At 40.3% G+C, this 26,511-nt stretch overlaps 1 protein-coding gene across 1 annotated transcript; it reads right to left on the bottom strand.

Moving 5' to 3' along the window:
• Window positions 1–278: 278 nt before the first annotated feature.
• pdzrn4 (PDZ domain containing ring finger 4) lies at window positions 279–25,461 on the bottom strand. Its single transcript, XM_057324298.1, has 8 exons — window positions 25,144–25,461; window positions 9,524–9,771; window positions 8,557–8,659; window positions 5,989–6,087; window positions 4,749–4,811; window positions 3,044–3,145; window positions 2,722–2,838; window positions 279–2,639 (listed from the first exon to the last, which is right to left on the bottom strand). Exons 1-8 carry the CDS (start codon window positions 25,210–25,212, stop codon window positions 1,044–1,046), a joined length of 2,397 nt encoding a protein of 798 aa, XP_057180281.1. The 5' UTR covers window positions 25,213–25,461; the 3' UTR covers window positions 279–1,043.
• Window positions 25,462–26,511: the final 1,050 nt, after the last annotated feature.

Below are 26,511 nucleotides of genomic sequence, written 5' to 3'. Positions count from 1 at the left end.
ACAGGATGTCAGTGTAATTGTGACAGGTGTGGTATCTGTGCACGATGCGAATCTGACAAATGCCAAAGCTGTCTGACTCTAATGATGTAATCGCTGTTTATCTGACCAAAGCGGTTTCTGATCTTCAGCTTAATTGGTTCAAGAAGTCAATCAAGAAAAGCAAATCAATCAAATCCCCCTGTGACAAACATCTCTGCATGCTGACCTAACAGAGCAAATAGAAATCTGCAAAGCATTATTTAAGAATGAAGAACAAAATGTTGAACATTTGAGTTATGTAACAATAATTTATTATCCTTTTTGCTCATGTAGCACACAACACGTAGACTTGGCTACAAAGTTGTCATTTACATCGAAAAGAGACCAAAAACGTGACAAGATAACTCAGGGTGTCTCGTCATAACCTGTGGTAGAAAAATGAGCCTCCTACAAGGCACAATGAGAGGAATTAGATATAAACTCCATGTTTTTCGGTTGACTGAGATACAGACTGGTTCATTTGGCATTATAAAGATGAAACAAAGGCTACATAATTTACGACTCAAAAATATAAATAATATTCATTAGTTTCGGAGCCATACAAAAATCGTATGCATTGTATACAATACCATTAAAATGGTCACATTTTGCATTATGCCAAACGTGTAAACCTGTCGCTGAAATGAGGGCCTTTAGAGAATATTTACATAGTTAAAAGATGGAATGGCAGCAAATGCCGACATCATACATTCAAGTACAGTTTATATCCAATGAAAACTTTATAAAATACAAATGCATGGACAGAAACACTACATTAAGACACAATGTAGAGTGTAAAATCCTATTAAAACAGTCTTTTATACATTCTAGTACGAAATCACAGCGAGGTCTGGAACGGTAGAGTCAAGATATCAAAAGAGAGTTTGAACATTCACATTTCTTGAGATGACACCCAGTTGGGTTGAAACGAGTCTTCTGACAGAGCATGAAAAATATCTGCATCTTAACCTTTAGAAAATGGCCCCTTGGAACGAGGCAAGTACATAAAAGCGAGACCACAGTCTCTAAACGGTGGTGACCGAGAGGAAGGCATTGTGCACTTTGGTACCCTCAGGTGCTCGTGCCCCATGGCTCATTAGCTCTTGAATTGTCATCCAATTGTCTAGGATCTTCTTGTTTCGTTTCTTCAGCATCTTCTTATGGCTGAGCTCCAGGATGCTCACCTCCCCACTCGTGGTCCCCATAGTCTCCTTAAGACACTCCAGCCTGCTCCTCTGCATGAACTCCCTCCTGCGTCGCTGCTCTCTCGCACGTGCTAGCTGCTGCTTGCGTTCTTCCTTGCTCCAATACCGACCCATCTTCAATTCGCTCACTGCATCGTCATCTGTAGTCATCCCCCCGCTACGTTCCTCACGGATCCGCAGGGCTCGCTCGCGTAGAATGCGGTCTCTTGCGGGCCGGCGTGCAACGTACCTAGTTCCATCTGCCCGAACTTTGACCTTCCATTCCACCCGGCCGGATTGTGCAGGACCGGGCCGTCCATGGAGGCTGAGAAGGCTGAGCTGGCTCTGGGAGTACTCTAGAGAAGAAGTGGAATGTTGCTGTAGTAGCTGTAGGTAGCTCTGGTAGTGCCGTGTGCCAGGGGTCTGGGTTGGTGCTGTGTTGCTGTGGTAGGGCGATGGGTAGTGGCGGGTGGCTGAGGCTCCGCCCCGGTTCCTTTCACAATGTTCGTCATCTGCTGGGAGGGCTGGGTCGGATTCTGAGGGGTTGCTGGGACTTTGCTCCAGGCTGCTCGAGAAAGCCTGGCTGGGACCTTGTGAACCAGGACTGGTCATGGGGGTCTGTAAAGGAGGTGTTGAGCTGGTGTACGTATGGGCACGAGTATAAGCAGAGCTACTTTGGCTGGGAAATGACAAAATAGGGCTATTGTACGGGCTATTGTACGGGCTCTGTACATTTTGGGTGCTTCGCAGGTTCTTCTGATTGGTCAAGTGGACACGACGGTGAAGCGAGAGGTCAGACGACCCTTCTGTTCCCAGCGGTGTTGAGCGAGAGCTTTCCGCCGTGTTATAGGCACTAGAACTATCTTTATCACGCAGCTTCTCCCCTTGAAGTCTTTCAGGATGCTCATTTATATCTGCAAGCTTGCAACGCCGCAGGCGGTTCTCCTTGTCTGTCCTGGGTGAGTCGTGTTTGCTCCTACGGAGCTGGTGGGCTTGCATGATGCTCTGACACTCTCGTTCAATGTTGCGAAGCTCCTCGTTGAGCATGTGCAGTTCCCGTGCCACACCGCTCCCACCTTGTTCTGTCAGGCTGCATTCGATAGTGCTGCTTCGCCTGTAGACCAACCCACATTCCCCGCCATTACGGATCTGGCACTTGAGCTCCAGGAGTTGTTGAAAGCGGTCACATTCAACTCCGTTCTCACTCATTATTCCATCCTGACCTGGCTCCTGCCTGCCAAAGCTCATGGTGTCCATAGGAACCAAACGCGAGCCTGCCTCCCACCTGTCCAGAAGTTGATGTTGAGTTCTTGTTTGGGAGTGAGAAAGTTCATGTTCAGAGCCCTCCTCAAAGCTACATTTCACACCACTGTCCTGTTCAGGAATGCTGGAGGAGCAGGTTGCTGTATCTGTAGATTGTTCTTCTAGTCTTTTAGACTGTAAGAAACAAACAGAAAAGAGCTCCTAATGACTGTCAAATGAACTAGAAGGTACGGCTAAGGAACATCAGACTTCATACCTGCTTCATGCGACTTGCTGTTTGAAGAATTCCTTCTTTTTTCTTCCCCTCTAGAATCTCCATCTTCAGTTCCTCTAGGAAATCATGATGGTCCTCATCAAGCCAGCTTCCATCCATCTTAGAAAGAAAAGACAGATGTAATTTACAAGTTCTAGACCAACGGAGCACTCGGAGTTGGTCAAAATACTCATTGCAGTGCATTGTGGGATGGCCTACTTTACAAAACCCAATTCTTTCTTAAAATGTATCTAGTCAAAACGGCTTTCCACATGCATTTGGCACTAATGCGGGACGAAGCCATCAACAATGCCTATTAACCCACCTGTCCTTCAGGTCTGGTGACAAGCAATACTATGGATCTGGAATTCTCATTTGAGAGAAGAGCAACAGCCTCTTCCTTGTCCTGCACGTCATGACCGTTTATCTGGAAGAAACATGGATTCACAGAGACAATGACTCACACACAAAGCTAATGATAGACTGTCAAGATCTTCATACCGGAAACACACTTCATCAATGACAGAAGTGGAGCAAAATTGCATTTCCTCTCACGCGCGCCAACACCAGGCCCCCGCCGTGACATAACAACCTCCAGTCAATTATGCATTTACTACGGGAGAGACTTTGCATCGATTACCAAGACTGCCGACTGGGCTGCAGGGATCGCAGCTTTTATAAAAGCATTTTGGCGGCATACATACCCCAGACACACAATTAACCAGGATCTGACAGGTGTCGTTCATCTTTTCTCCTATAGAGTAATGGTGCTGTCACAGGAAGATAATAGGGGTGGAGTGAACGAGACAGACGCGAGCTGAATCGCTGCATTTATCTCCCTCACTGCTACACCCACAGATGCTTCATGTCGCTTGTACTGTATCTTTCTCTCTCAGTCTTATTTCGCTCATAAATTCTTTGAACCTTTATCCCAATGGCCTCTGTTGAATGTCACACTGACTCTGTTAACACGCTGTAAATGCAGAGGCATTTAAAACTGATATTTAACTGCAGTTAATCATTATGATCTGGTTTATTTGCGAGCGGCTGGATTTATTAGTACAACATTTGCACGGATATATAAACGGGGATTAATAAAGTCGGAGACCACACGTGAACATGCTGCTGTTCTGTCCTTTATTAAATGAAATACACATTTTTCTTTCATTTTAAATTATTTTTTTCAGCGTGTTAAATTAAAGGTTGGAAATCATTATTTTTGGATTTTTTATGTCCCTGTTTTGCTCAAATGCACTTGAGCTGGTACGGACTCCTCAAGTTTGTTCAAAAACTGATGATCCATGTTATGCCAATATGCTTTATGCAGAAATCCAAAGAGCATTCTTTGCGCTTCAGTGGAAAAAAGAAATCTGACCTTTTGTCCAATGGAGATTACGGAGTCAATGTCACAATTGTCCTTACATTTCATAAGTGACCTACAGTATTAATGGTGCTGAATGTGAAAAAAATCCTCAAAAAAATCCTATATTAAATCCTATAGTACCTTCTACTTATTTCCAGCTTTACGTGAAAAAACCATAGACTGCATAAAACATGGACATAGTCCGTGACGTCACCTATAGGTTTGTGAAGAGCAATTTTGAAGCCTAAAGTGGGCGGAGCCGGTTGTCGCAGCACATCGCTCCCAGATAATAGGAAATGGGCAAAAAGGCAGGACGTGGGTGAAGCTGAGGTGCCTGGTTTGTGAAAAAGCCTGTTACTCAAGTGGCCACGACCTTAATTATGCAGTATTTTAAGGCTTAATATAATTGAAACGGATGAGATACAAAAAAATCATAACATGGGGCTCACTGAGATGCTGCTCTGTTTTGGAGCCAGTCTATAGTGGACACTAAATGAATTGCAGTTCCGTGTTGGTTTCACGAGAGAGACTGGAAGGTTGCTGCTCAGAAAAAAACTTAACGTCTCAAACAAAAGGGTCTAATAAATAAAAAGTGTTCATCTTGTTTTGTAGGTCATTCAATGTAGGTGGTGAATGTAAATGAGCTTGTGTATTTTTTGTACCACACCTGTAAAATTCTGTCGCCCTCTCTGATGCGTCCATCCCTTGCAGCTAGGCTGTTCGGCTCAACCTATTAACAACAACAAAGATGACCTCAATATGTGAACACACCACTACAATAACGATCACCAAAATGATTCCAGGATTAAAAACATAAATGTCAGACTATTTATAGAAACACAGTCTATAAAATAAATGATAAAAATGTATAATTGTAATCAATAACCAAAATAAGAAATAATAAAAATAAAGTAACTTTTTTTGACATCAAGATGTGATTACATCACAGAAAAAGGGGTGGTACTATGTCCATTTTAAAGATTATATCTATTTAATTGGATAGAATAAAACTACCATGATCCATATCAATATGTTTCATAGTACTGTGTACATATTTACGATATAGTACTATAGATACCTTTTTTAAGATTCTAACCTCAAGATCTCCCCCAGGCATAAACAAATCATTTTTGTTGTTGTTTATGCTAAACCTGTGATGATATGAATGAGAAAAGAATCTGCTTCAGGAGCTGTTTCGCCCTGTCTGCAGTCAGGTGGTCTTCATTTACATATCTCTGCGCTGGAATGGTGTAAGAACCGGCAACATCTCTATAATAATTCACTCCCTGTCTGCGTTGAAAAACCCTCCCTGTTTTGTGCCTTTGTGTGCCTTGGTGTGCGAAGGACGTGAATGGAGAAAAAGTGGCATTTTACACTCGGCAGGAGACGAGAGAGGTGCCATTCCCTGCTAATTAAAATCGGCAATTAAAACGCTGAAAAAGAACCGTCTGTATGCGGAATCATTTTCCAGACCTGACTTGTTCTCTTCATGCTTGACTCAGTTCTGCTAACTTTCGCCTGGCATTTGAACTTCGGAGGAAATTGTCCACAAATTTTCCATATAAAGCATTTTCGTTTTAACTCGGGGAGCATAGTGATGTGGAAGAATGAGATCAGATTAAACCAAGCTTTTATCTTTTAATTACTTTTCTGAACATTTTAATTGATGCTAAGAAGGGGTCAGAGATTTATTCGCTGCATGGATTGGATTTTAAGCTCAACATCACATCTTGCGGTTCACACCTACATATGACAATGAATGAAACACAAATTACTTGTCTTTGATTACCAAAAACATTGTTCATTTCCTTTCTCACAAACAAGAGACAAGGCTTCCTTTTGATAATGTGAGCCTGAGATAAATAGCCTATAATGATCATAATTTCCTTACAGTTCAAAGTACCCACCTGGCCAACAAAAATGGCTGCATCTTCGTCCTCATCGGTGCGGTAACAGAGAGTCAGACCAAGTTTTTCCTGGCTGTTCATTCGACAGAGCTCGACCTCCTGTAACACGCAAACAAACCCAGACATTTTGAATGTACAACTTTCATTTACATATTGTTTACATATGGTTCAGAATAAAATCAAAGCAAACTTAGTTCACCTTGTACTTAAGTATTTTAAGGGCTCTTTAAATAGTGTTCAAACTGAACAGTATACTAAATGATGCTCTGTATAATAAATGATAATAATAAATGACAGCCATCAAGTGTATATCAAGTGTCAGACATTTTTTTGTCAAAGCAACATAGCTGAATCACACAGAAATACAAAAATCAGTTCTTGATTGCTTTAAAAAATATTTTAAAGCCTTTTTGAAGAGAACTATCTCTGGCACAGCCTATTAGATAGCAGATTTCTTGGAGTCCATAGTTTCAGGTCACTCATTCGGTCTTCATTATTGGTCCTGCAGAAGATGGTCAGCATGATGGTCAACTTTTATGATACTTGTCAAAGCCAATGCTTGGCATTACTAACAGCACTGCATTTGAAAGATTTATTTCTCAAAAAACAGCGGTTTGCCATAACTAGGCATACCATTAACCATGTGCTCGGTTCATTCAAGCAAAACGGCTCATTTACCGGTCGACAGTCTTGACCGAGCATTGCCATCATACATCAACCAGCCTTCCCTCCACATTAACCAGATTTACAACAGCGACAATATGAAGTCCCACCTTCTCTTCCAAGAACACATTCACCAAACTGTCAAATATCCTTATTTGGCAAATAATTTCTAAAAATGAGAAACCAACCCCTTCATTGCAATGTCCACGGTGGGATATAAACAGGCGAACTCTCTCATATTTCAGCTGAACCCCGGTTACTGTCAGTCCACAATGGATGCAATTTATCACCACCGGCTTTAATATGGCTTCATATTGATCGTTTGGAAGCCCGAAGATACCTCATATTTTCCTCAGGCCTATTGTTTACGGCCACGTGTTCACAGAAAGGGATCAACCGATCTGCCGAGCAGAATGATCCTCTACAATCCGCCTGAAAGTAAAGCGCCTACCGAAGGAACTCCCAAATCACTGATAATTCTACAGATCATGGAATTGATCGAGGATATGTGCCACATTCTTGTTCCCTCCCAATGCTATTAGTTTTGTTTTGGCCGGTTTCGAAAGATTGGCTCGTGACTGAGATTGGCTGAAGTTATCTCGCATGGAAGGAGCTCATCCGCGCGTGAAGCGTCGTAGGCTAATGCAGAACCCAGAGAGAGAGGATGTCTGTCATTATTTACTCAACCTTCAAGTCATTCCATACCTGTGTATCGTTTTTGTCAGTTTTGAAGGATCCTTATACATACGGACTTGACAGACCTAGCCACTATGAGCTGTCATTGTATGGGAAATTGTATGGAAAATTCTCCTTTCGCATTCCATGGAAAAAATAACAGTGTGCAAGCAAACAATGACACAATTTTTCAAATTTCAGGTGAACTGTGTCTTTAAAAATCTTCCTAGAAATACAGACATTCATTTGCTAGTTTTAAAAAATGCATTTGTTACATACTGAGATATCGCAAAACCCATAGCAAATTTGATCGACTATATACTTTCACGAGACGTCTGATATAGAATCAAATCTAATGAATCTTTAAAATGATGATTTATTAATCCCTTTTTAAATCTTTTTTTAGCTTTTGATTAAAATATATTTTCTAGGGTTTATTTTAATATGTTTTGATTGTATTTCATTTGTTGTGCTTATTGTTATATTAGGTTTGCTTTTAGGTTTGCTTTTGATTGGTGTTTTGTTGTACAGCACTTTGGCGCAACTCTGTTGTTTTAAAATGTGCTTTAGAAATAAATTTTGAATTGACTTGACTATTAATGTTTTCTTTGCAAAAACTATCAATAAGAGACACATTAGAGGAAAACATTAATGATACTAAAGTAAGACTAATTACGTCTGTATCTGGTCTCCTACATATCATTCATATCAGTTATAATAGCATCATTTGTAAGTTCTCCAGCTGTATCAAGCTACTTAAAGAAACGTTCATTATTTAATAACCTTCATGTCATGTTATAAAAAATAAAAGGAAGACTGATTTACATGAAGTTCATAGGTAACACAATGTCATTTTACAATATGAAAAAAGCACAACAGCGAAGTGAATCGCAAGACTTTAAACTCAGGCTATTTTTATAACACTTTTGTGATGTTTATTTTCCTTTTTGGAGCTTGAGAGTCAGGGTCACAATGAAAGTTCAAAATTCTCAGTATTTTGTCTTGCATAAAAAATGCTATAAGATTTTGAAATGACGTACAATAAGATTGACCCAATATCACAGAATTTTCAGTTTTGGGTGAACTATCCCTTTAATATACCACCAATCTCCCCTTGAAACTCTCTCTTCATGCGCCTTAAACTTCATTGGAACCCATGAAAATATGAATTTCATTACGGCAAATGGGTCTGCTTTTTAACCGATTAGAAACCCGCTGCCTTCGACTCACCTCACATTCAAATTCATCGGCCCTTTCCACTTCTGCCTGAGTGCTGGAGACATACTCTGGACAATCAAAATATTCATGATCCACCGTCTGAATGGAATGACAGCTGGGGAACGAGAACAAGAGAAACAAACATTATGGCTAGATACTAGGCTAGATTTGCGCACGCTGTTCCATTTGCAATAATATGGTTAAATCAGTACGCTCACATTAAACCGACTCCAAACCATGCGTTACGCTCCTCAGAGGATAACAGAATTTGTTTGTAGCCATAGGACGCATGCAATTACAAACAATACTCATTAATCTGTTAACACATTATGTTGGGGTTCAATTGCAAGTGAACTGTTGCACGCTACTAAGCAATCCGTGCAAAGCCTGCTTGTACACACGCGCACACAAAAATCAACCGAATCCTTATTTCTGGTTATATGTAGCCACACACACATAAATATAAATAAATCCACACAAAAGCACATAAGGAGGCAGCTGATCAGATCGTCCACACAAACAACACTGAAGGACTGAGTGATTTATGTCTCATTGGACAATTTGAAGTGGTTCAAGGGCTGTAAAAGGGTATAAAATACCAAGAGAAACCCGTGTGCCAGCCTGTTTGATATTTTAGCACTCCATTAGGTTTTAATCACCCTTCATACTACTCATTACTGGAAATGGATAAGGGAAGCTACCACAATAATTACACATAGGCTCCGGTGTGACTTTACGACGTGGTGAGGGATATTTCAAGGGGGAGAGGGGTTACAGCCGTTGCTGGGCGATGAAGAAATCCTTGACAATAAGATGCACCAGTGGGACGTCATTGAAATTCAAATCCGAGTGGTTAAGAGAGACTTAAGAGATGTACTGTCTGCATTTGCTAGAAACATGCATTTGTCAGGGGAAAGCTGCGTGCGGTATTGTTTTGTGTTGAAATGTTAAAAACCTTCGTTAATTACAGCATATGTACCTGTCAGACAGCAGGAAGGGGCATATGTCCGGCACAGGAGGGGTACTGGGTCTCATCTTTGCCAGAGCCATGATGTGCTCAAAGGTGATGTCCGTCTGAGTGCATACGTCCACCACACACACTTCCTGTAAGCTGCTCTGGTTTCGAGATGCGTGGCCTCGCCTCAGCACCTGCACCACAATAGGGTCCTTCTGCATGGCTTCCACTGCCCCGTCATGTCCTGGCTTGGAAAAGTCACGCCCATTTACCTAAAAAGAGGCCAAAGCACAAATTTTAATTAAATTAATTTAATAAAATTGAAAAAATGTAATTATGGACCATATGGCTAGCACAATACATGTCAGGGCATCCAAGCTCCATTCAATAGATTTCTAATTTCTAAAGCTCTTGTAAAAGTATGATGTTCTTCACACTAAGATATAAAAGCGTAATGATTTCAACCAAATTGCAGAAGAGAGCAATTCTAGATGCATTTATGGAAGCATGTTCGTGTATGTACATCTGAGATATGAATTGGGACATGTGAGACATGGGACCCAACAGTCAACAGTAATCACAGTGACATCCGACATGTTGCACCTGACACCTGTCAAAGCCGCCCAATCAGAACTCATTCACCCGCATCAGCAGGTTCAACGCCTGACCAATTAAATAGGCTTGTTAGAAGCTCAAAATATCCAACCATATATATAACACAGAATAATACCTGAGGCAAACACACACGGTTACCAATCTTAGACACATGCACAGAGTTCACTCAATTGACAAATCGCAGCCATGCTTTTATTGATTTCCTTAAATAAAAAAAACCTGTGCATCTCTATGGTTTGTCAATTTCATATGATTTGTATTTACAACTTTGCAAAGTTACTTTAGGATGTTGTCCTTGAAGGAAATTTACCAGACCTTTGTGTTCCATTAAATTTGCCCCGTGCATTTCATACTTCAAGTCAAAGAATCCCACAGCAATGCACCCTTGATCAAAGTTTGACCCACTTTAATCTATCATCCCACATACAGTATCTGTCAGTGACAGTCCTTAAACATGTAACAGACCCTTCGGGTGAAACGATTGTCCATCAGCTAATTCTGAACTAAACTGGACCCCAATTTCTTATTTTTCTGTCACACCAGTTCTGAGCAACACATTTCATTGTAGCTCAATTTGCATTAAGAGCGCAACGAATATGGGTTTGATCCCCAGGGAACAAACATACCGATAAAAAAATGTATGTCTGAAGTCTCTCTGAATAAAAAGTGTCAAAAACCCCCCAAAAACGATTGAGGTGTAAGATGTCTGTCCTCCAACCTCATTTCAGTTTTGACATTGCCGTCAATAAATAGCAGCTTGTAGACCTATTCCTCCTTTAATTTACTCTTGTTTCAGGAGACTCTTTGGCACCTTAGGCTGTCAGGCACAACTGCCGTTGAAGTCAGTGTGAACAACCTCCACATCTGACACAACATGACAGTGACCTTTGCTCTCCGGCATTCATCAACTCACAAGTATCCCACCCTAGACCCCATTGAGCTCATCAATGTCCACAGCATCACTATCACGTTCAGGAAGACAAGAGAGGATGAGATTTTTAAGGCTGGCTGTGTCTCACCAGATGGGCCAATTAATCCAGCTGTAACTAGAAAACACTCAAGGAATGCAATGCACAGAGACTCTTTACTTCTTGAGTGGGCTTGAGTTGTGTGAATGTGCATGAAGCTCAACAGATGTGGATGGTGAGGTGAATTAATCTATTTAGGAAAAACAAATATAAAATGATTAGATGGATTAATAAATAAACCTCACATCCAAAGTAAACATGACATGCCCAAGGACCAACTAAAGTCCTATTACTGAGCGACAGATGAATATTGAATATACGAAAAGCACTTATATGATTGTTCACCCATTCATTCACCTAAATGTCTTTCAAAACCTGTTTTTGACATTTTTTATGGGCAACACAAAAGGAGATATTTTGAGAAATGTCATAGTGGTTTTGTGTACATAGGATCCAATATTGTTTGGTTACCAATATTCTTCAAAATATATTTTTTTGTGTTCGAAGTAACAAAGTCATACAGGTTTGCAATGAAACAAGGATAAATAAATGATGAAAGAAAATTAACTTTTGGATAAACTACGTCTTTAAATGCGCAACATCAAACCTCATGGAGCCATGGTGAACACCATATATTGAATATGTTTTTATATGTCGATCTTATGTACTAGCAAAATGTGGTGGTTGTTTTGGTATTAAAAGCACACAAAAGCTATAAAGCCATCAGCACATAGCTATAAAACTATGGAGCAGACTCAAGCATCTAGCTGTTTAAGATTACATGAATCATAGGCAAATTGTAAAAAGGCATCTCCCAAAAGGAACTGACTGGTATTGAGAAACACTCAATTCATTCTCATAGATTCACATAGATCTTTCATGTCTAAAAACCGACAGGTAAAGAAACTCTGAAGTTCACTTCGGTCAATGCCGATCCACAGCGATATGAATGTAAAGGTCATTGACGTCAATGAAACATGGCCGCCACATACCGCCAAAGTACCACCTGCCCACCTACACGTTCCACCATGCACAACTTGCAAAAGGTCAGGTGCCACACGACTGGATAACAAGGTGTGAAGCTGGAACGTACCCAAGTCACCTCAGAGCTATTGTATTGATTTCTGACTTCTATAATATCAGCTGTGCCTCAAGAGGACCATGTAGAATCAGAACGGTGAAGTGGAGAGCGGTGAATGTAAGAACCTCAACTATCTGCGGTCTAACATCAGTGGAGGAGTGTACAATGTGTGTGTGCGTTAAATGTCAGAGCGGTCATATTTGGGTCAGTTCTCGTCAGGTGACGCGCTGCCTTGTTTATTTACTCAAAGGTGAACGATTTGCACATGTGAGATAAGCACCAAGGCGCGATAAGACGGTGAGAGTGTGTGTTTAAACACATGTGGCATGTGAGATAAGAATTGGATGAGGACCTCGTGGTTTACAGGCGCGCGCACACAGAAAGAGCATTACGTCAATCTAAAAAGTGCCAGTGGTTGTTTGGAAAAAGACTGCAGTTGCAAAGGATTAAATTCGGTGGTACATTTGTGCTGCACATTTGGGATGCATGCTTTGATATTTTCCTTATATATATATATTCTTTAGACCAAACAAATCTGACACACTGTCCTATTTACCGCAACGGTATCCCACACTGTCGCATATGATTGAGCCTTCACATTTATTTACCGGCAAATACGAAAACCCTGAATAGGCTTTATTTCATCAAAAATAGCCAATGTGACAAGCGCCATGAACCTTTTCTGCATCATTGACTCAATTTTATTTAAAGGGAGCAAATGTGATTTAATCAGAGCCGAAAACTAACTCTGTCTGCCTACTCGCCGTGTCTTTAAAATATTCACATATTCGAAATGAGACTATTAACTATTTGCATATGCTATTTTCCATGTCGTCTCTGAACCAATTAATCAACGTGGCAGGAAATTAATGAGAGGCAATTAGTCCTCTAACGAAATTTATGACTGAACTAGAGGTGGAGAGAGAGCGAGAGAGAGAGCAAGAGAGAGAGAGAGAGAGAGAGATAGAGAGATAGAGAGATAGAGAGCGAGAGAGAGAGAGAGAGAGAGAGAGAGAGAGAGAGAGAGAGAGAGAGAGNGAGAGAGAGAGAGAGAGAGAGAGAGAGAGAGAGAGAGAGAGAGAGAGAGAGAGAGAGAGAGAGAGAGAGAGAGAGAGAGAGAGAGAGAGAGTTCTACATTGTGAAATTTGGTGCAAATTATTATTTATTAACATCACTTGTTTCATTACACATATCCAACACAAGCATACTAAACAGATTGCAAACAAACAAACTAAACGCGCATATCAGTGATAATGATAATAACTTTGCATAATTAATTAAAATCACAATACATGCCTTTCTCACACACACAAAATACATTATCCAACCATTAGGACATTTTGTCTAAGAACACTCAATTCACACAAATACATCTGCAAAAAATGCAAAACATTCTGCTGAACATAAAGCTTTTACTTACATTTTTCTCTCGCTCCTGATATGTTTTGTACCACTATGTCCCCCTTTAGGGGGCTCAGTACTTTTTTACTAAATATTTCTATATTAAACATTAAGTATGTAATTATTGATAAAATGATCAAATTCTTTCTCCTTTACAACAAACTTAAACATTGTTTGCACAGGCCTTAGATTCAAAGACGAGATGTCTCATTGGCCGCAGAATCTTTTTACCCGATAAAAAACAATAACATTTCTCAACCAATTAAAAACATTTTATGAGTTAAAAAAAAATTCTCTATATTTGGTTATTTATAGTCAGAAATTATTTTTTGTCAAGGAATTGTGAAGCGTTCAAATCAGTCAAATGTAAACGTTACTGCGTTTTTCCCTCTCAAAAAAAAACCCTAAAACACATTCACTGTATTTAGATGGTCTTGCCCTTTCCAATATGGCGGCACCATTGACACAATACACAAATCCGGCAATGCGCTCAATGTGTCAGTATCTGTGATTACACACCAACACCATAGAGATTTAAACATTGGCTGCCATCGTCATTATCTGAGAAATTCAATAAATTAAAAATCCTCTTTAGGGGCAAAGCACTACTCTCCACAGTGGTTTTGAAGAGTGTGCCACCAATATGGCACCAGATTACTCTGTGGATTCCCAGATAGTGGGATTCTGACAAAACAATGCAACGCTAACACAGTTCACCCTCCAGGCAAACATCTACCTCTCATAACATAATTAAATTCTCCATCAGCGCCTAGCGGTTTGATCCTCCTAGCGATAGCAACACCTCTCATTTTTCTCTATTTTGGGGTAAAAATAAATAATGCATTTGAAATAACAGGCGCATACATCACACAGAGCCGTGCACGTGTCTGTGTATTTCTAACTAATGAGTCTTTCAGCAAGACCCAGCCGCGGATGACATGGGTTATGACAAACCGCATCAACAAAACATTTATTAAGCCTCAGTCCTCGGTGCCTAACAACAATAACCTGATTCAAGCACTCTTCAAATACGCATTCATGCCGCACGCAGTCACTGAATAGATTGCGTGCATTCAATATGTTGGAGGTGTGGGGGATTTTTTCTCCATTACTACTCTGCAGGTGTGTAAATAAATGAAATATTCTCAGGATGACTTTATTTGATGGAGAAACCAGTGGCAGATGTGGGTCACCTTATACCCACATGTACAGGTTTTAGATCTTAGCAGTCCTTTGTAACATCGAAAATATTTTTTTGTCTTTTGAGTTTGGCGAACAAGGGGTCCTGGGTTCAAATCTTGTAATAATACATAATTTGTTTTATAAACTAAGCAAAATTGCAATTCAATTTGACAGCTGGTTAATACCATACAATTTTGTTGAGTGGAAGACGTTTTGATCATTCGGGTCAAAGTCTGTAAAGAAAAGACATACAAGCATAATAAGAAGTGTCAAGGACGGCATAATTTTAGGTTTTGAGCATAACTGTAACAGTTTTTTGGGGGGGGTTGGCTTTACATGCCACATAAAGGTTTGGTCCCTTCCATGGTCACTACTGGATTTGAAGTTTTTTGGAGATGTAAATCTTCACGAATTCAAAGCCACTCATCCTTCCCAAACAAAATACCAAAACCAATTTCGCTATTGGCCGGTCCGTGCCTTGAACCCGACCTCAAAGTTCACCAATAAAATGTCAAAGCAAAAATGCTGCAGTCCAAGCCAACATTAATCACATCGAACACAAAGCAGCACAAGGCTATATACAACAATACAAACAGACGACCCAAGGACCAGGGCTAAATACGCTACCTTTTTTGTACGGGCTGACGTTCACTTGACCCGACGCTGTAAACTACAGATTGTGCCTGAGGGGCAACGAACCTGTGTCTTGGCCTTAAAATGCCTGAGAAATCAGTCAGGCAGGACGGGGAGAGTTATGGGCAGTGCGGTCGGGCTGAGAGGGAGGGAGAGACAGATCTGGGTGAGATTAATGGTTTCAGTCTGTATGCTTCATTATTTCAGGTGATTTCTCTGGTAGTAGGTGTCCAACAAGCCTCCCTAATGACTTTAATGAAGTCAGAGCGCTGATTCCAGACCGGAGGTATGTTTACTACAGCAAGTAGGTTGCAGAGTATTTGGAAAGGTCTTGGTTTTGCTTTGTTAAACTTTTAAAACAGAAATGATGACTTAAAAAATTACCTTAAAACTGTAAGTGTTGGGTTCAGCAATTTCAATATTGTCTACATATTCTATTTGTGTATATACAGCATATATTTCTATTGCATACAGACGCAAGACCGATAAAGACCATTCATGTACAGTAATATATAATATGCCTGCGAGGATAGCAATGGTTGGGAAACAGAGTTTTGTGTGACATTGTGTGTGTGTGTTTTATTGTGTTTTATTACGTGTTCATTGCAAAGACTAGAGGTGTTGACAAATTCATAATGAAAAACAAAACAGAGAACAGAGCTTCTATTCTAGGAAAGACAAAGAAAAGGGAAACGTTCTAATGTACTTCCTTGTCTTCCTGTTATCAGTGTTTTCCTCTCCGTCTGACTGTAATGTATGCGGTGCGTCCAGTGCCAGGGGCTTATTGTTTGTAACTTCCTCCTACAAGCATTAGACGCAATATTGACCATGTATTGCATCAGTGCGCCTGGTTAGAGCATTGCACACAATACAATATTAATTTTAAGCATGGGGTTAATTTTTTAAATATCAAAATACAACAAAAGCACCCACATCGTCTTGAAATGGGTGCTCGACCAAAACAAATCACATCAGAAAAATGTGGCACACCAAAGCACACGATGTTCTGACGAAGAGCCTGTGTGCTCGAAAGGTTACGCATTTTGTAAAAGTCTTTTTTTAAAATCACACAAATTTGTAAGGTTCTGATATGTTCTGTCTTACTGTAGCTCAGCAGCATTGTGCTAACAACTGTAAGGACATGGGTTTGATTCTTACTGATTGATCTATACATTAAAATGCCAAATGCATGATTATCAACTGATGTATATGCCTACATAAGATCTTTCTCTGTTAATAAAGTTTATTTTTCATCTAAGACACAATAGTACCATTGCACACATCCACATCAATCCAAACTCTACACCAAAACAGTCTAATCAAAGTATTTCAATGCTAATTATTTTCAGCCATTCTTTTGTCCTACATCCCACGTTTGCGGATCCAAAATCTGATGAATGTATCTGGCAGTCGAGCGTGGGCTGGCACGGGCCGGTCATGCTCTGCGTGCAGCTAATGCACCACTACAGGTGTGGCACATGCGGCCGCCACTGCGCAGCCAAAAGAGACATCTGCTTCCAATCCAACCTGAAGTCCCACATTCAGATCAACCCAATATTCATGATTAACAACGCCAAACTTCCTAAGTAAAACCAGGTAAGTGTATGAATAATTTAATGTGGAAAAGCTTCATAACATCCCTGAAGTTTTTTCCCCTCTCTGAATGCGTGTGTAATTCCCGGCTCTTTCTGTTACACGCCAATTAGCATTGTTCCCGATGTGTGAGGTTGGATTCCATTCGTTGAGATTAAAAATAACACACTTCTTCACACCTGAGCACTCTTCAAGAGAAGATCTGAGCTAAAAACACTCACGCCTCTGACTCACGAGGCTAATGCACGCCAGTGACGCCACGCTGGGATGTTTTGGAGTGCAATCTAGCTCCATTCAGCCTGTCGACAGTCAGTCAACACCCGTTTTCACAGTCGGTCCACGGATGACTTCAAGTGTGAATTGGGTGTAATTGGCTAATCAGTAGACATATAGACAGAATTTCAATGAGCAGATAAAAGAAGACCAATATTATAACATTGTAAAGACTGGGGCTAGTTTTTACACCTATTTACTATTCTCGAAAGTGAAATTGTGTCATTTCAAACCTGTATGACTTTCTTCTGCAGAACACAAAAGAAGATATTTTGAAGAACGCTGGTAGCCAAACAACATTAGGCTTCATTGAAATCCATTGTATGGACACAAAACCACTGAGGCATTTCTCAAAATATCTTCTTTTGTGTTCCACACATGAGAGTCACGTATGACATGAGGGTGAATAAATGATGACCGAACAAATATTTTCGAGTTAACTTATCCCTTTAAGCCCACAAATATAGAAATTTTCCTATGTGACAACATGCCCCTACCAAGACAGTGACACACAACGCACCAGCACATCAAGCTTCTCATTTCCCAGAAAGAATGCGCAAAACCCCGCTGATGTTTCACGGAGCGGATCTGGTTACGGATTGAAGGCGCTACTCCGTGCACCACAGATGGGTTGTGTGATACTTAATACGCAAGCGGTCAGCGCAAAAGACCTCAGAGAACCGCTAATGACTTTTTAAGCACGATAGAAACCCAACACAAGTTTGATGCTGCGGCGGTATTGAGTGAACATCTAGAGATGCAACAAACGGGTTCAGCGTTCTGATTCATGCACAGAATCTATCAGAGCTTTAGATATCAATGCAACATTAACACACAACAACAAACAATAAACATGACTAGGTTCAACACAACCACAAGAAATGCTTTAGCATTGTGGGTGAATAAAGGATGTCATGGTGTATTGGTGTCAGACGCGGAGGAAATGACCCGGGCCAGTTTGTGTCTCTCTGACAGACTGTCACTCACACAGGGGTCCGGGGCCAGCCAAGAGGAACACACATGAGCGGTGACCTCCTCTTATGGGTGTGTTTGTTACGGATGAAAGGTGAAATACGTCGAATCATATCTGCAGATGCAATAATAACAATTTTCCTTTCATATTTTACAGTAAACTTTACAGCCTTCTGCTCATTCCTTTCCCTCATAAACAGAAGACGTCTCACCTTTCCAAGAACAAAAGAGAGAGATGTGGGGGCTGGGTATCATTCTTATGTTTTTAGTGCCAGACACAGACGCTAGAAGCCAGACTGAGATCTATTCTTGCACCTTAACCTTGCACACAGAGTCTTCATCATTTGGTCTGCATAACAATTTTGCCAAGTAACTCCACCACCGGGCAAAAATGCAGTCTGGCACTCATTTTTCTTCCAATATTGCTGCGCACCGAATCCATAAATTAACTAAATTTGTCTGAAGGGCACTTGAACTCGATTTTTCCTTGATACAGCGGCAGATGTACAATGCACAAGTTATTTTCTCCCTAGGTGCTTGGCCAGATGGGATATTAGGCATTGCCATCTAGACTTATGCACCTGCTATTTGTGTGTCAATTACAAGCGGATCCATCGCAGAGCCCTAGCGCACGATAAACCGCTATATATAAATATAGCAAATCAATCAATACAAAACAAATTAACACAAACCAATCTAATGATATCTACGTTTAAAGATGGTTGAGTTTAGCAACATGCCGTCCAATAAAAGAGCCAAGGCAGATTTTAAAAAATCTTACATGCTACCCTATTGCCCTAGTTCTGCTCATTAACTCAAGTGAACAGCGGCATGTTGATTTAACGCCATGTTTTTCATTCGCTCATGTGTGACAGAGGTGCAATCAGCCACTTTCGACTCGGCAAGTGGGGCGACTCGCTGAGGACTGCATGATGAACACAGACCAAACTCTATAACTTCACATAATTACCAATCAGCCCTGGATCCCGGCTCTAATTACACACTAGTGTGGCTAAAGCAGACAAGCAGGTCATCTCCAGAGCGATTTCACACAAAGACCTTTAATTATCTGTTTTGCTAAAATTAGTCCATGGATTTCTTAAAAGTGGGTGACTGTTAGGCCAAAATATGGGGGAAGCTTAAAAAATAAGAGATTATGGCCCGGTTTCACAGACAAGGTTTAAGGCTAGTCCCAGATTAAAATGAATGTGTGACCTGTCTTAACTGAACATAACTTGCCCAGAAATATCTTAAAATATATCTGTGCCATTGTTTTGTCTCAAGATGCACACCAATAATGTATTCTTCTAAGGCATTTCTATAAAAGCGACATAAATATCTTAATTCAACTAAGGCATAAGCCGTGTCTGTGAAACAGGGCCTAAAAGATTAAAAATGTAATAAAACCCAAAACGTTTTTATTTCTATTGGTGATTTGAGTTTAAATTTGCAACCTGTAACTTTTGCCTCTCCATCTCTGAAACATAACATTGCAGGTTATGTACTTATCTTTACGTGGGATGAAGTCAACTGACTTCAAACTGATATTTCCTGAGAAATTGTACCCAACAGCTTAATTTAAAAAACATTATTATAAACTTAACTATTCTAAACTATATAGTTTTGAACACTGACTATATTTTAAGTTGAATTTTCAGGGGCGTTACAACTTTTATCAGGACAGGACAGTAAAGAGCTGACAGGAAAGCGCTGGGCAGAGATAGGAGAGCAGGTTCATCAAAGGATTCTTGAGACGGGAGTCTTACTCGTGTCGCTGTGAGCACATTGGCGCTACATGTCGGCGTGCTAACCACATGGCTATCGGCAAAGACGGACACTGACTTTTTCATGTAGGCCAACCTAAATTATTATTATTTTGTCATTTTAACCAAAAAGAGTTAAGGAATATGCAGCTTTATGGTCAAAATGAAAATGGCATTTAACCATTGTACTTAAATGCAATTATAACCAAGAATTTGATTTTATCTACTGGCAATTGATTGGCTCATGAAAAGTTTGGACGGAAGTTGTTAAAAAAGCGGGCTTGATGATGTCAGCTTACAAGTAGAGCAAGTTATCACACCACGATAAAAAAAGAGATTAAAATGAACAATTTGAACAAGATGAACAATTTCTTTAGCATAACATGCACAACAAGTAACATGTTTTAAAAGGTTTAATATAAAGGAAAACTTCTAATGCACCAGTGATGTGGACAGAAATAAAGAAATAAGCACATCAACACATAACCCCATATTTAAACATCATTGCCCTGTTTTCAGAAGCTTGACCCACAGTAATTTGCTACAATGTGAGCCCTGTTAAATGTGATAAAGTGTACGATATGACACCACATAACACAATATGACCTATGCATGCACACACACACACACACACACACACACACACGCACACACACACACACGCACACACACACACACACGCAAACACACCAAACAGTGTCTTGTATGCACATAGTACATTTTTACATGGCAAGTGCAACCACGAAGGTGATACATGCTGAGGGAAGAGAAGCGGAGGATCTGGGTTGTGTTGTCTATATGAATGAAAAGGTCAAGCCTATGCTTTTTAAAATGAAATAACACAAAAAGAAAAGGTCAATTCATAATTTCATGTGAGAGACTGTCATACAGAAAGTAGATCAGACAGAAGTGTAAAACGCATTGAATCTCTGAGCAGTACCGACAGTATTTTGATTCCAGCAATAACCGATCTGCAATGACACTGTAGGGAATTATAACCGTCAATGTTCACGATAAATAATGAACATTTGCATTACACTTATGCATTTGGTAGAAGCTTTTATCCAAAGTGACTTCCAGTGCATTCAAGGTGTAGGCTACATATTAATGGTTTGTGTGTTCCCTGGGAATTAAACCAACAACCCTGCAAGCGCATGCTCCAGCAGTTGCCCTATAGGAACACTTCAGTAAATAAATGGTTTGTGAATCTGTGTAAAAGTACACAAAACTTGAACTTTAATTTGATCTCAATTTTATCGTATGAATGATATTCACCAATCGGTTGTTTAATCAACTTGAGATCAAAAATAAGGAACTGTGGTACATCTGTTCATGTGATCTTTTGAAAGCCATATTCAATATTCATATATAGTAACTGTATAGCCACAACAATACTGTACACACAAATACAGTTTCTGTTAAGAAAGATTAGCGCCTATACAAATGACATGAGACAGAGAGTCCAGATAAGGTCATCTGCTCTCTTTCCAGTCCAGGAGAAAAAAACTCAGCATCTATCATTACAGAAAATCTATGAAAAAGGCTATGACTGACTGACTGAGAATATGTCTATTTTTAGCAATAACTGCAAGAATTCCATACATGCAAGAGCCAAAAAATTACTTTTAAATGAGATTTCCATCAAAGACACGCACATGTTTCACCAGGGCTGGAGCTGGCAGAGTCTGCTGACACAATCACCCCAGGGCCTGTGCCATCCGTCAGCTTTATCTTCCAGCATGGTCACAAGATTAATCAAAACTGCACACTTCTCTTTATATCACCCTACACAGATCGTCATTCATCGGCAAGGAGTATCTTACAAAGAATCGTTAACAATACGATGGATGAGTATGTTCTGAGAGACAGACAGAGGACACTGCCCAGCTGCGACGATGCCATGAGAGATCTCGGTTCGGGCATTCACACACGCAGTAGCCGGTTCCTCTTGGCAGGCCTCCCTAAAGGTTGTCCTCCATCTGGACACCCATTAAACTTGAAGGCCGTGATACACTGACTGCCCGGTTCAGCCGCACAGATCCAGGTCCATATGGCTAGTTAGTGCTCACGTGACCGACACTTCCCGTCTGAACCTCGATGGCCACCGTAGGTGGTGCGGAGGTAAGCTGGCGGTTGCCCAAATAATGAAAACCAATGCCAGATATAGTTAAGGTGATTAAAAATACATTGTCATTTAATCAAGAGAGGGTTTAATGGTATTTAATTTAATGAGCATAGCGTCATCAAAATAAATCACAATAACAACAACATATAACAATGCAATAACTATTATAAAAACCAAGAAAACCAGGTTTGCATGAGATTTCATTAATTGTCAGTTTTTATGTCACTCGATGTGCCGCCACCCGAGAACACAGTTAAAATAAAAAACATCATTTATTTGCTGTAGAATATCTCATTTACGGTTATTTTGAACCCATTGCTGGGACAAATATGGACATTTTCTTGCTTAATTTAACACTGGGTTGGGCTCGTCCCTTTTTGACCCAACCACGAGTTCAAAATAACCCAGCATTTTTTAGAGTATAATATAGTATATAGAGAAATTATGAAATGGTGCAAATGAGTGCACTCATGATCCACAGCCCGGGAAAGAGACACAGCATCTGTCCCCATACGGACCCCTGACTGAGGTTGTAAACTGCACTGCTCCCCTGGGGCTCTGCATCTCTGCTCCACTCAGTTAAATAGCATTCAATCACCTCATACTAATATGCCTACCAGAAAATTACTGCACTTTTGGATTACATACAAAATTGTGTCCAGATAACAACACTGTTAGGAGGGCCAGATCCTATACCTAATTTGGCTTTAATAGAAACTAGGTGATGTTTGGTTAAATGAGACATTTTTACATAAATAAGCACATTTAGGCATTCAGTTTTTAACATATTAATAGCCATCAGCGATAATAATATGCACTTAATATGGGGCAGAATCCACATACATTTGCAGCATAATAGTAAGAAAAATGTGTGAAATGGAGATCACAGTACTAATCTCTTAAACCAAGCTAAAAAAAACAGATTCAGATACAAAATGTTGACAAATGGCAGGTGCTTTGAAACTGTGAATAACTGTGATTCCAATTCAGAAGAACATCTAAAAAGCTTTACGCCAAGCTTTGCAGGTGCTCTGCTGAAAGCCGCAATTTTGAGTTTTTACAATATGTTGCCTACAAGCCATTTATCATCTGTAATGACACTTATGACATCGCACATGACATCGTAATGCATAAACAAAACACAACGAGTTTGGCAGCCAGCTTTCTGCGAAGATAGGTATCGAATTGACGTGATGTGAAGCAAAGCTCAGACTGTGCCCAGATCCTAAAATCTGCCGTTTCTGCTGACTGAACAAAAACACAGCCCAGTTTCCCAACAGAGAGAGAGACAGAGAGCGAGAGAGCGCCTGGGATGTCTTTGTAATGTAGGTAACAAAAGAAAAGAATACATTTCCATGGTGAGCCCGCAGAGAGGAAAACACAAGCACTCAACTCGTAAATCTCACAGACCACCAGGGCTAAAGGGTTGTGCTGCCAGGAATAGTGTCAAAATCGTCAGAGCTTGTGAAATTGCAACGTGACGTGAGCAAGCGCTTGTGTCCGTGTTTACGCGTGTGCTGTGTTGTTGTTATACGCCATGTGTGCCTGCTACTCAAATTTTCCTTGATTCCTTTTCAAAAGCTTGAATATTTCAATCTGGCAAAAACCAGAGAGAGAGAAATCGGAGGCAACGACGCCTTGACACACTTTTAGTTTCAACCTGGGAATTCACTCTTTTGAGAGTAGATCCAAATCTTGTATTCTCGCTTTCAACCTCGTGGTACCTTCCTGAAGACATAGCAATTGTTCCTTACCCTCTGATCTACCCTTTATTTCATCTTTTTCTCCATCACTGCTTCTTTTGGTGGTTATCTAGAGCTCAAACAGAGCTACACCAAAGAGACCTACATGTACCGTGAATACAAAGTCACTTACACACACACATAAGCAATAACTCGAAGCAAGTGGGATGTCAGAGCAGCGCCACGCTGTTCACAAAAACCATGCTTGTGCCTCTTACGTTATTCGCTTAATAGTGCCGCCGCACGAAAGAGCAAATGTTCGCACAAATTTTCCAATCACATGCAATGAAGCCGGCGTGAGGCTGGGCTTAATGCAATCTGAATGAGTTACTCCAAACGCATTCCTGCTGCTTAGTATCAGTGAGAGTTCAAACTCCTATCACCTCGAGCCGAACACCGACAGGGATAATCTTCCAGATTGGCTTTAGCACAGACAAAAGGCACCTTTTAACATCGAATTAGGGATCAAAAGTGTTTTGTACAACAGCGTAATGAGGCTGCGATAAGAGCAACGCGAACATATTCTTTCAACGTGAAGATGGGACCCTGACATCAATTTGCATTTAGCCTGGACAGAACTAGGGCAGCAGCATTGCAGACATTGCTTTGAAATATATGCGGTTATTATGCAGCGCTATTATTAAAATAGCATAAATAGCATTATTGTTCACAGTAGGATGACTTGCTTTAGCTAACATATGCTATTACAAAGTGTCACGAAAAATTCCAGGACATTTGTAATTGATTTCCACACTTGAGACATTTGGGATTATCCAAACTCATATTCAGCACTTAAACTTCAACACTCTTGAACCTCGTGCTTCCACTCACACTTCAAATAGGCAAGCTGCCAAGTGTACAATCCCACCGTTCTCCTCCTCCTACCTGTGAGCATCTCATTCAACACTTGTGCTTACATTAACATGCACAGTTCTTAAGGGCGTGTGCTGCAAATCTTCCTTTGATCATTGACAAATGCTTTCAGGTAAGTGCGCAATACCATTGAGAATTCCATCACGACAACAGCGAGCGGCCCCAGAAAAACTTTCTTTTTTGACCACTGTACAGTAGAACAAGAACCAACGAATTGAACTACGCTGACACTTTCACGACACAATAGATAACAACTTGTGCTTCCACTATTCTCGTTTGGATCACAGTGTTTCTTAAATGTCAACACATACATTTCCCAAACAGAGCATTCTGGAAAAGATAAAAGAAGAGATGTCCCCTGTGGAAGTCCTATCTGACCTCATGTCTTGATCTCTCAATGTTTTATTAAAAAGGTCCACTCACCTGTGCGATCTCATACAGCAGCTTGTAATGTTCCTCTCTCTTCTGCAGCGTACACAGGTTGCAACCCATCGTGATAGATCTCCGGCAGCACGCGCGCGCACACACACACCAGGGATCTCCCTCAACCGTAGAGTAACGTATCTCATCAGTGGGTATCTCTCACCCGTCTTCGTGTAAAAACCAAACGCTGACCGGCTAGTCTGGCGTAGCAGGATCCCTGGTGAATGAGTGCGCGTGTGCATGTGTAAGAAGCGTGTGATGATGTTTCATACCACCTTCTCACTGTCGCTCTCTCATCCACACTAGCAGTCATCCACACACGCGCTGTACTAACCCCTCTTCATAGAGACACACCCCCCTCCCTCACTCGCCCATCTCTCTCTCTCTCTTACTATCTAAAGCTCAGCACACATGAATACACCTACTCTAGCTCATGAATAATAATGGTATCTGTTGGTTATTCATAAAGATGTACGTAGAAGGCGTAGTGCGTAGAAGGTGGTGTGACTGTGTTAACTGAGTATTTATCTCAAGGCATTAAATAAGGTGATAATAAGTACTAGATGTACGCAATGAGGAGAAAATTTGTGTCTTATACTCACAGTCATACACTTATGTAGTTACTTATTGGGTCATAGTTATGATTAGTTCGTTTGTAAGGAGAAAATATTGAGCCATTTTTGGAGATTAAATTGTATCAATTTGTAATCCATTAATAGCCTTGTCGTTTAAAAAAATATTTCTAACTAAACGTTATTGTCTTGTTTTCTAGTACAAATATTTTAAAATTCTTAAATCAAGATACACTTACTTGACAAGGAATGTGACCCAAGATATTTATAAATATAATAATTAAGTTTATGTTTAAAACAAGCAACAAAAAAATCTGCGAATGGGGCAAGAAAAATAAACTTGAATTAGGTCCTTTAAGTGATAGTTTGCACAAAAATGAAAATTTTGTCCAAATTCTTTCTTCTGTCACTATTCTATCTTCTGCAGAACATATTTTGAAGAATGTTGGTAACCGAACAACGGCGGTACCCATTCACTTGCATTGGTTTTGTGTCTGTACAATAAAAGTGAATGGGTACCGCCATTGTTTGTTTACCAAAATTTTTCAAAATATCTTTTTTTATCTTAGATTTTTATATTAGATCTGTAAACAGAATACAGATTGGACAACGGCTATTCTGAATATTGGGAGGGGGCGGCACTGCTATATTTGTCTCCACACTTGTCAGTGGTTGATAAATTATATTTATGTTGGAGGCTTATTGAAAGACAATGGTCCAGTAAATATGCATAGGAAACAAGAAAAGACACAGACCATTATTGATCGTCCTCAAATTAGTTTCCTGACTTACAGTG

The sequence above is a fragment of the Triplophysa rosa genome, linkage group LG24, assembly GCF_024868665.1.
Source record: "Triplophysa rosa linkage group LG24, Trosa_1v2, whole genome shotgun sequence".
NCBI classification, from domain to species: domain Eukaryota; kingdom Metazoa; phylum Chordata; class Actinopteri; order Cypriniformes; family Nemacheilidae; genus Triplophysa; species Triplophysa rosa.
This window is presented reverse-complemented; position numbering and strand designations above follow the sequence as displayed.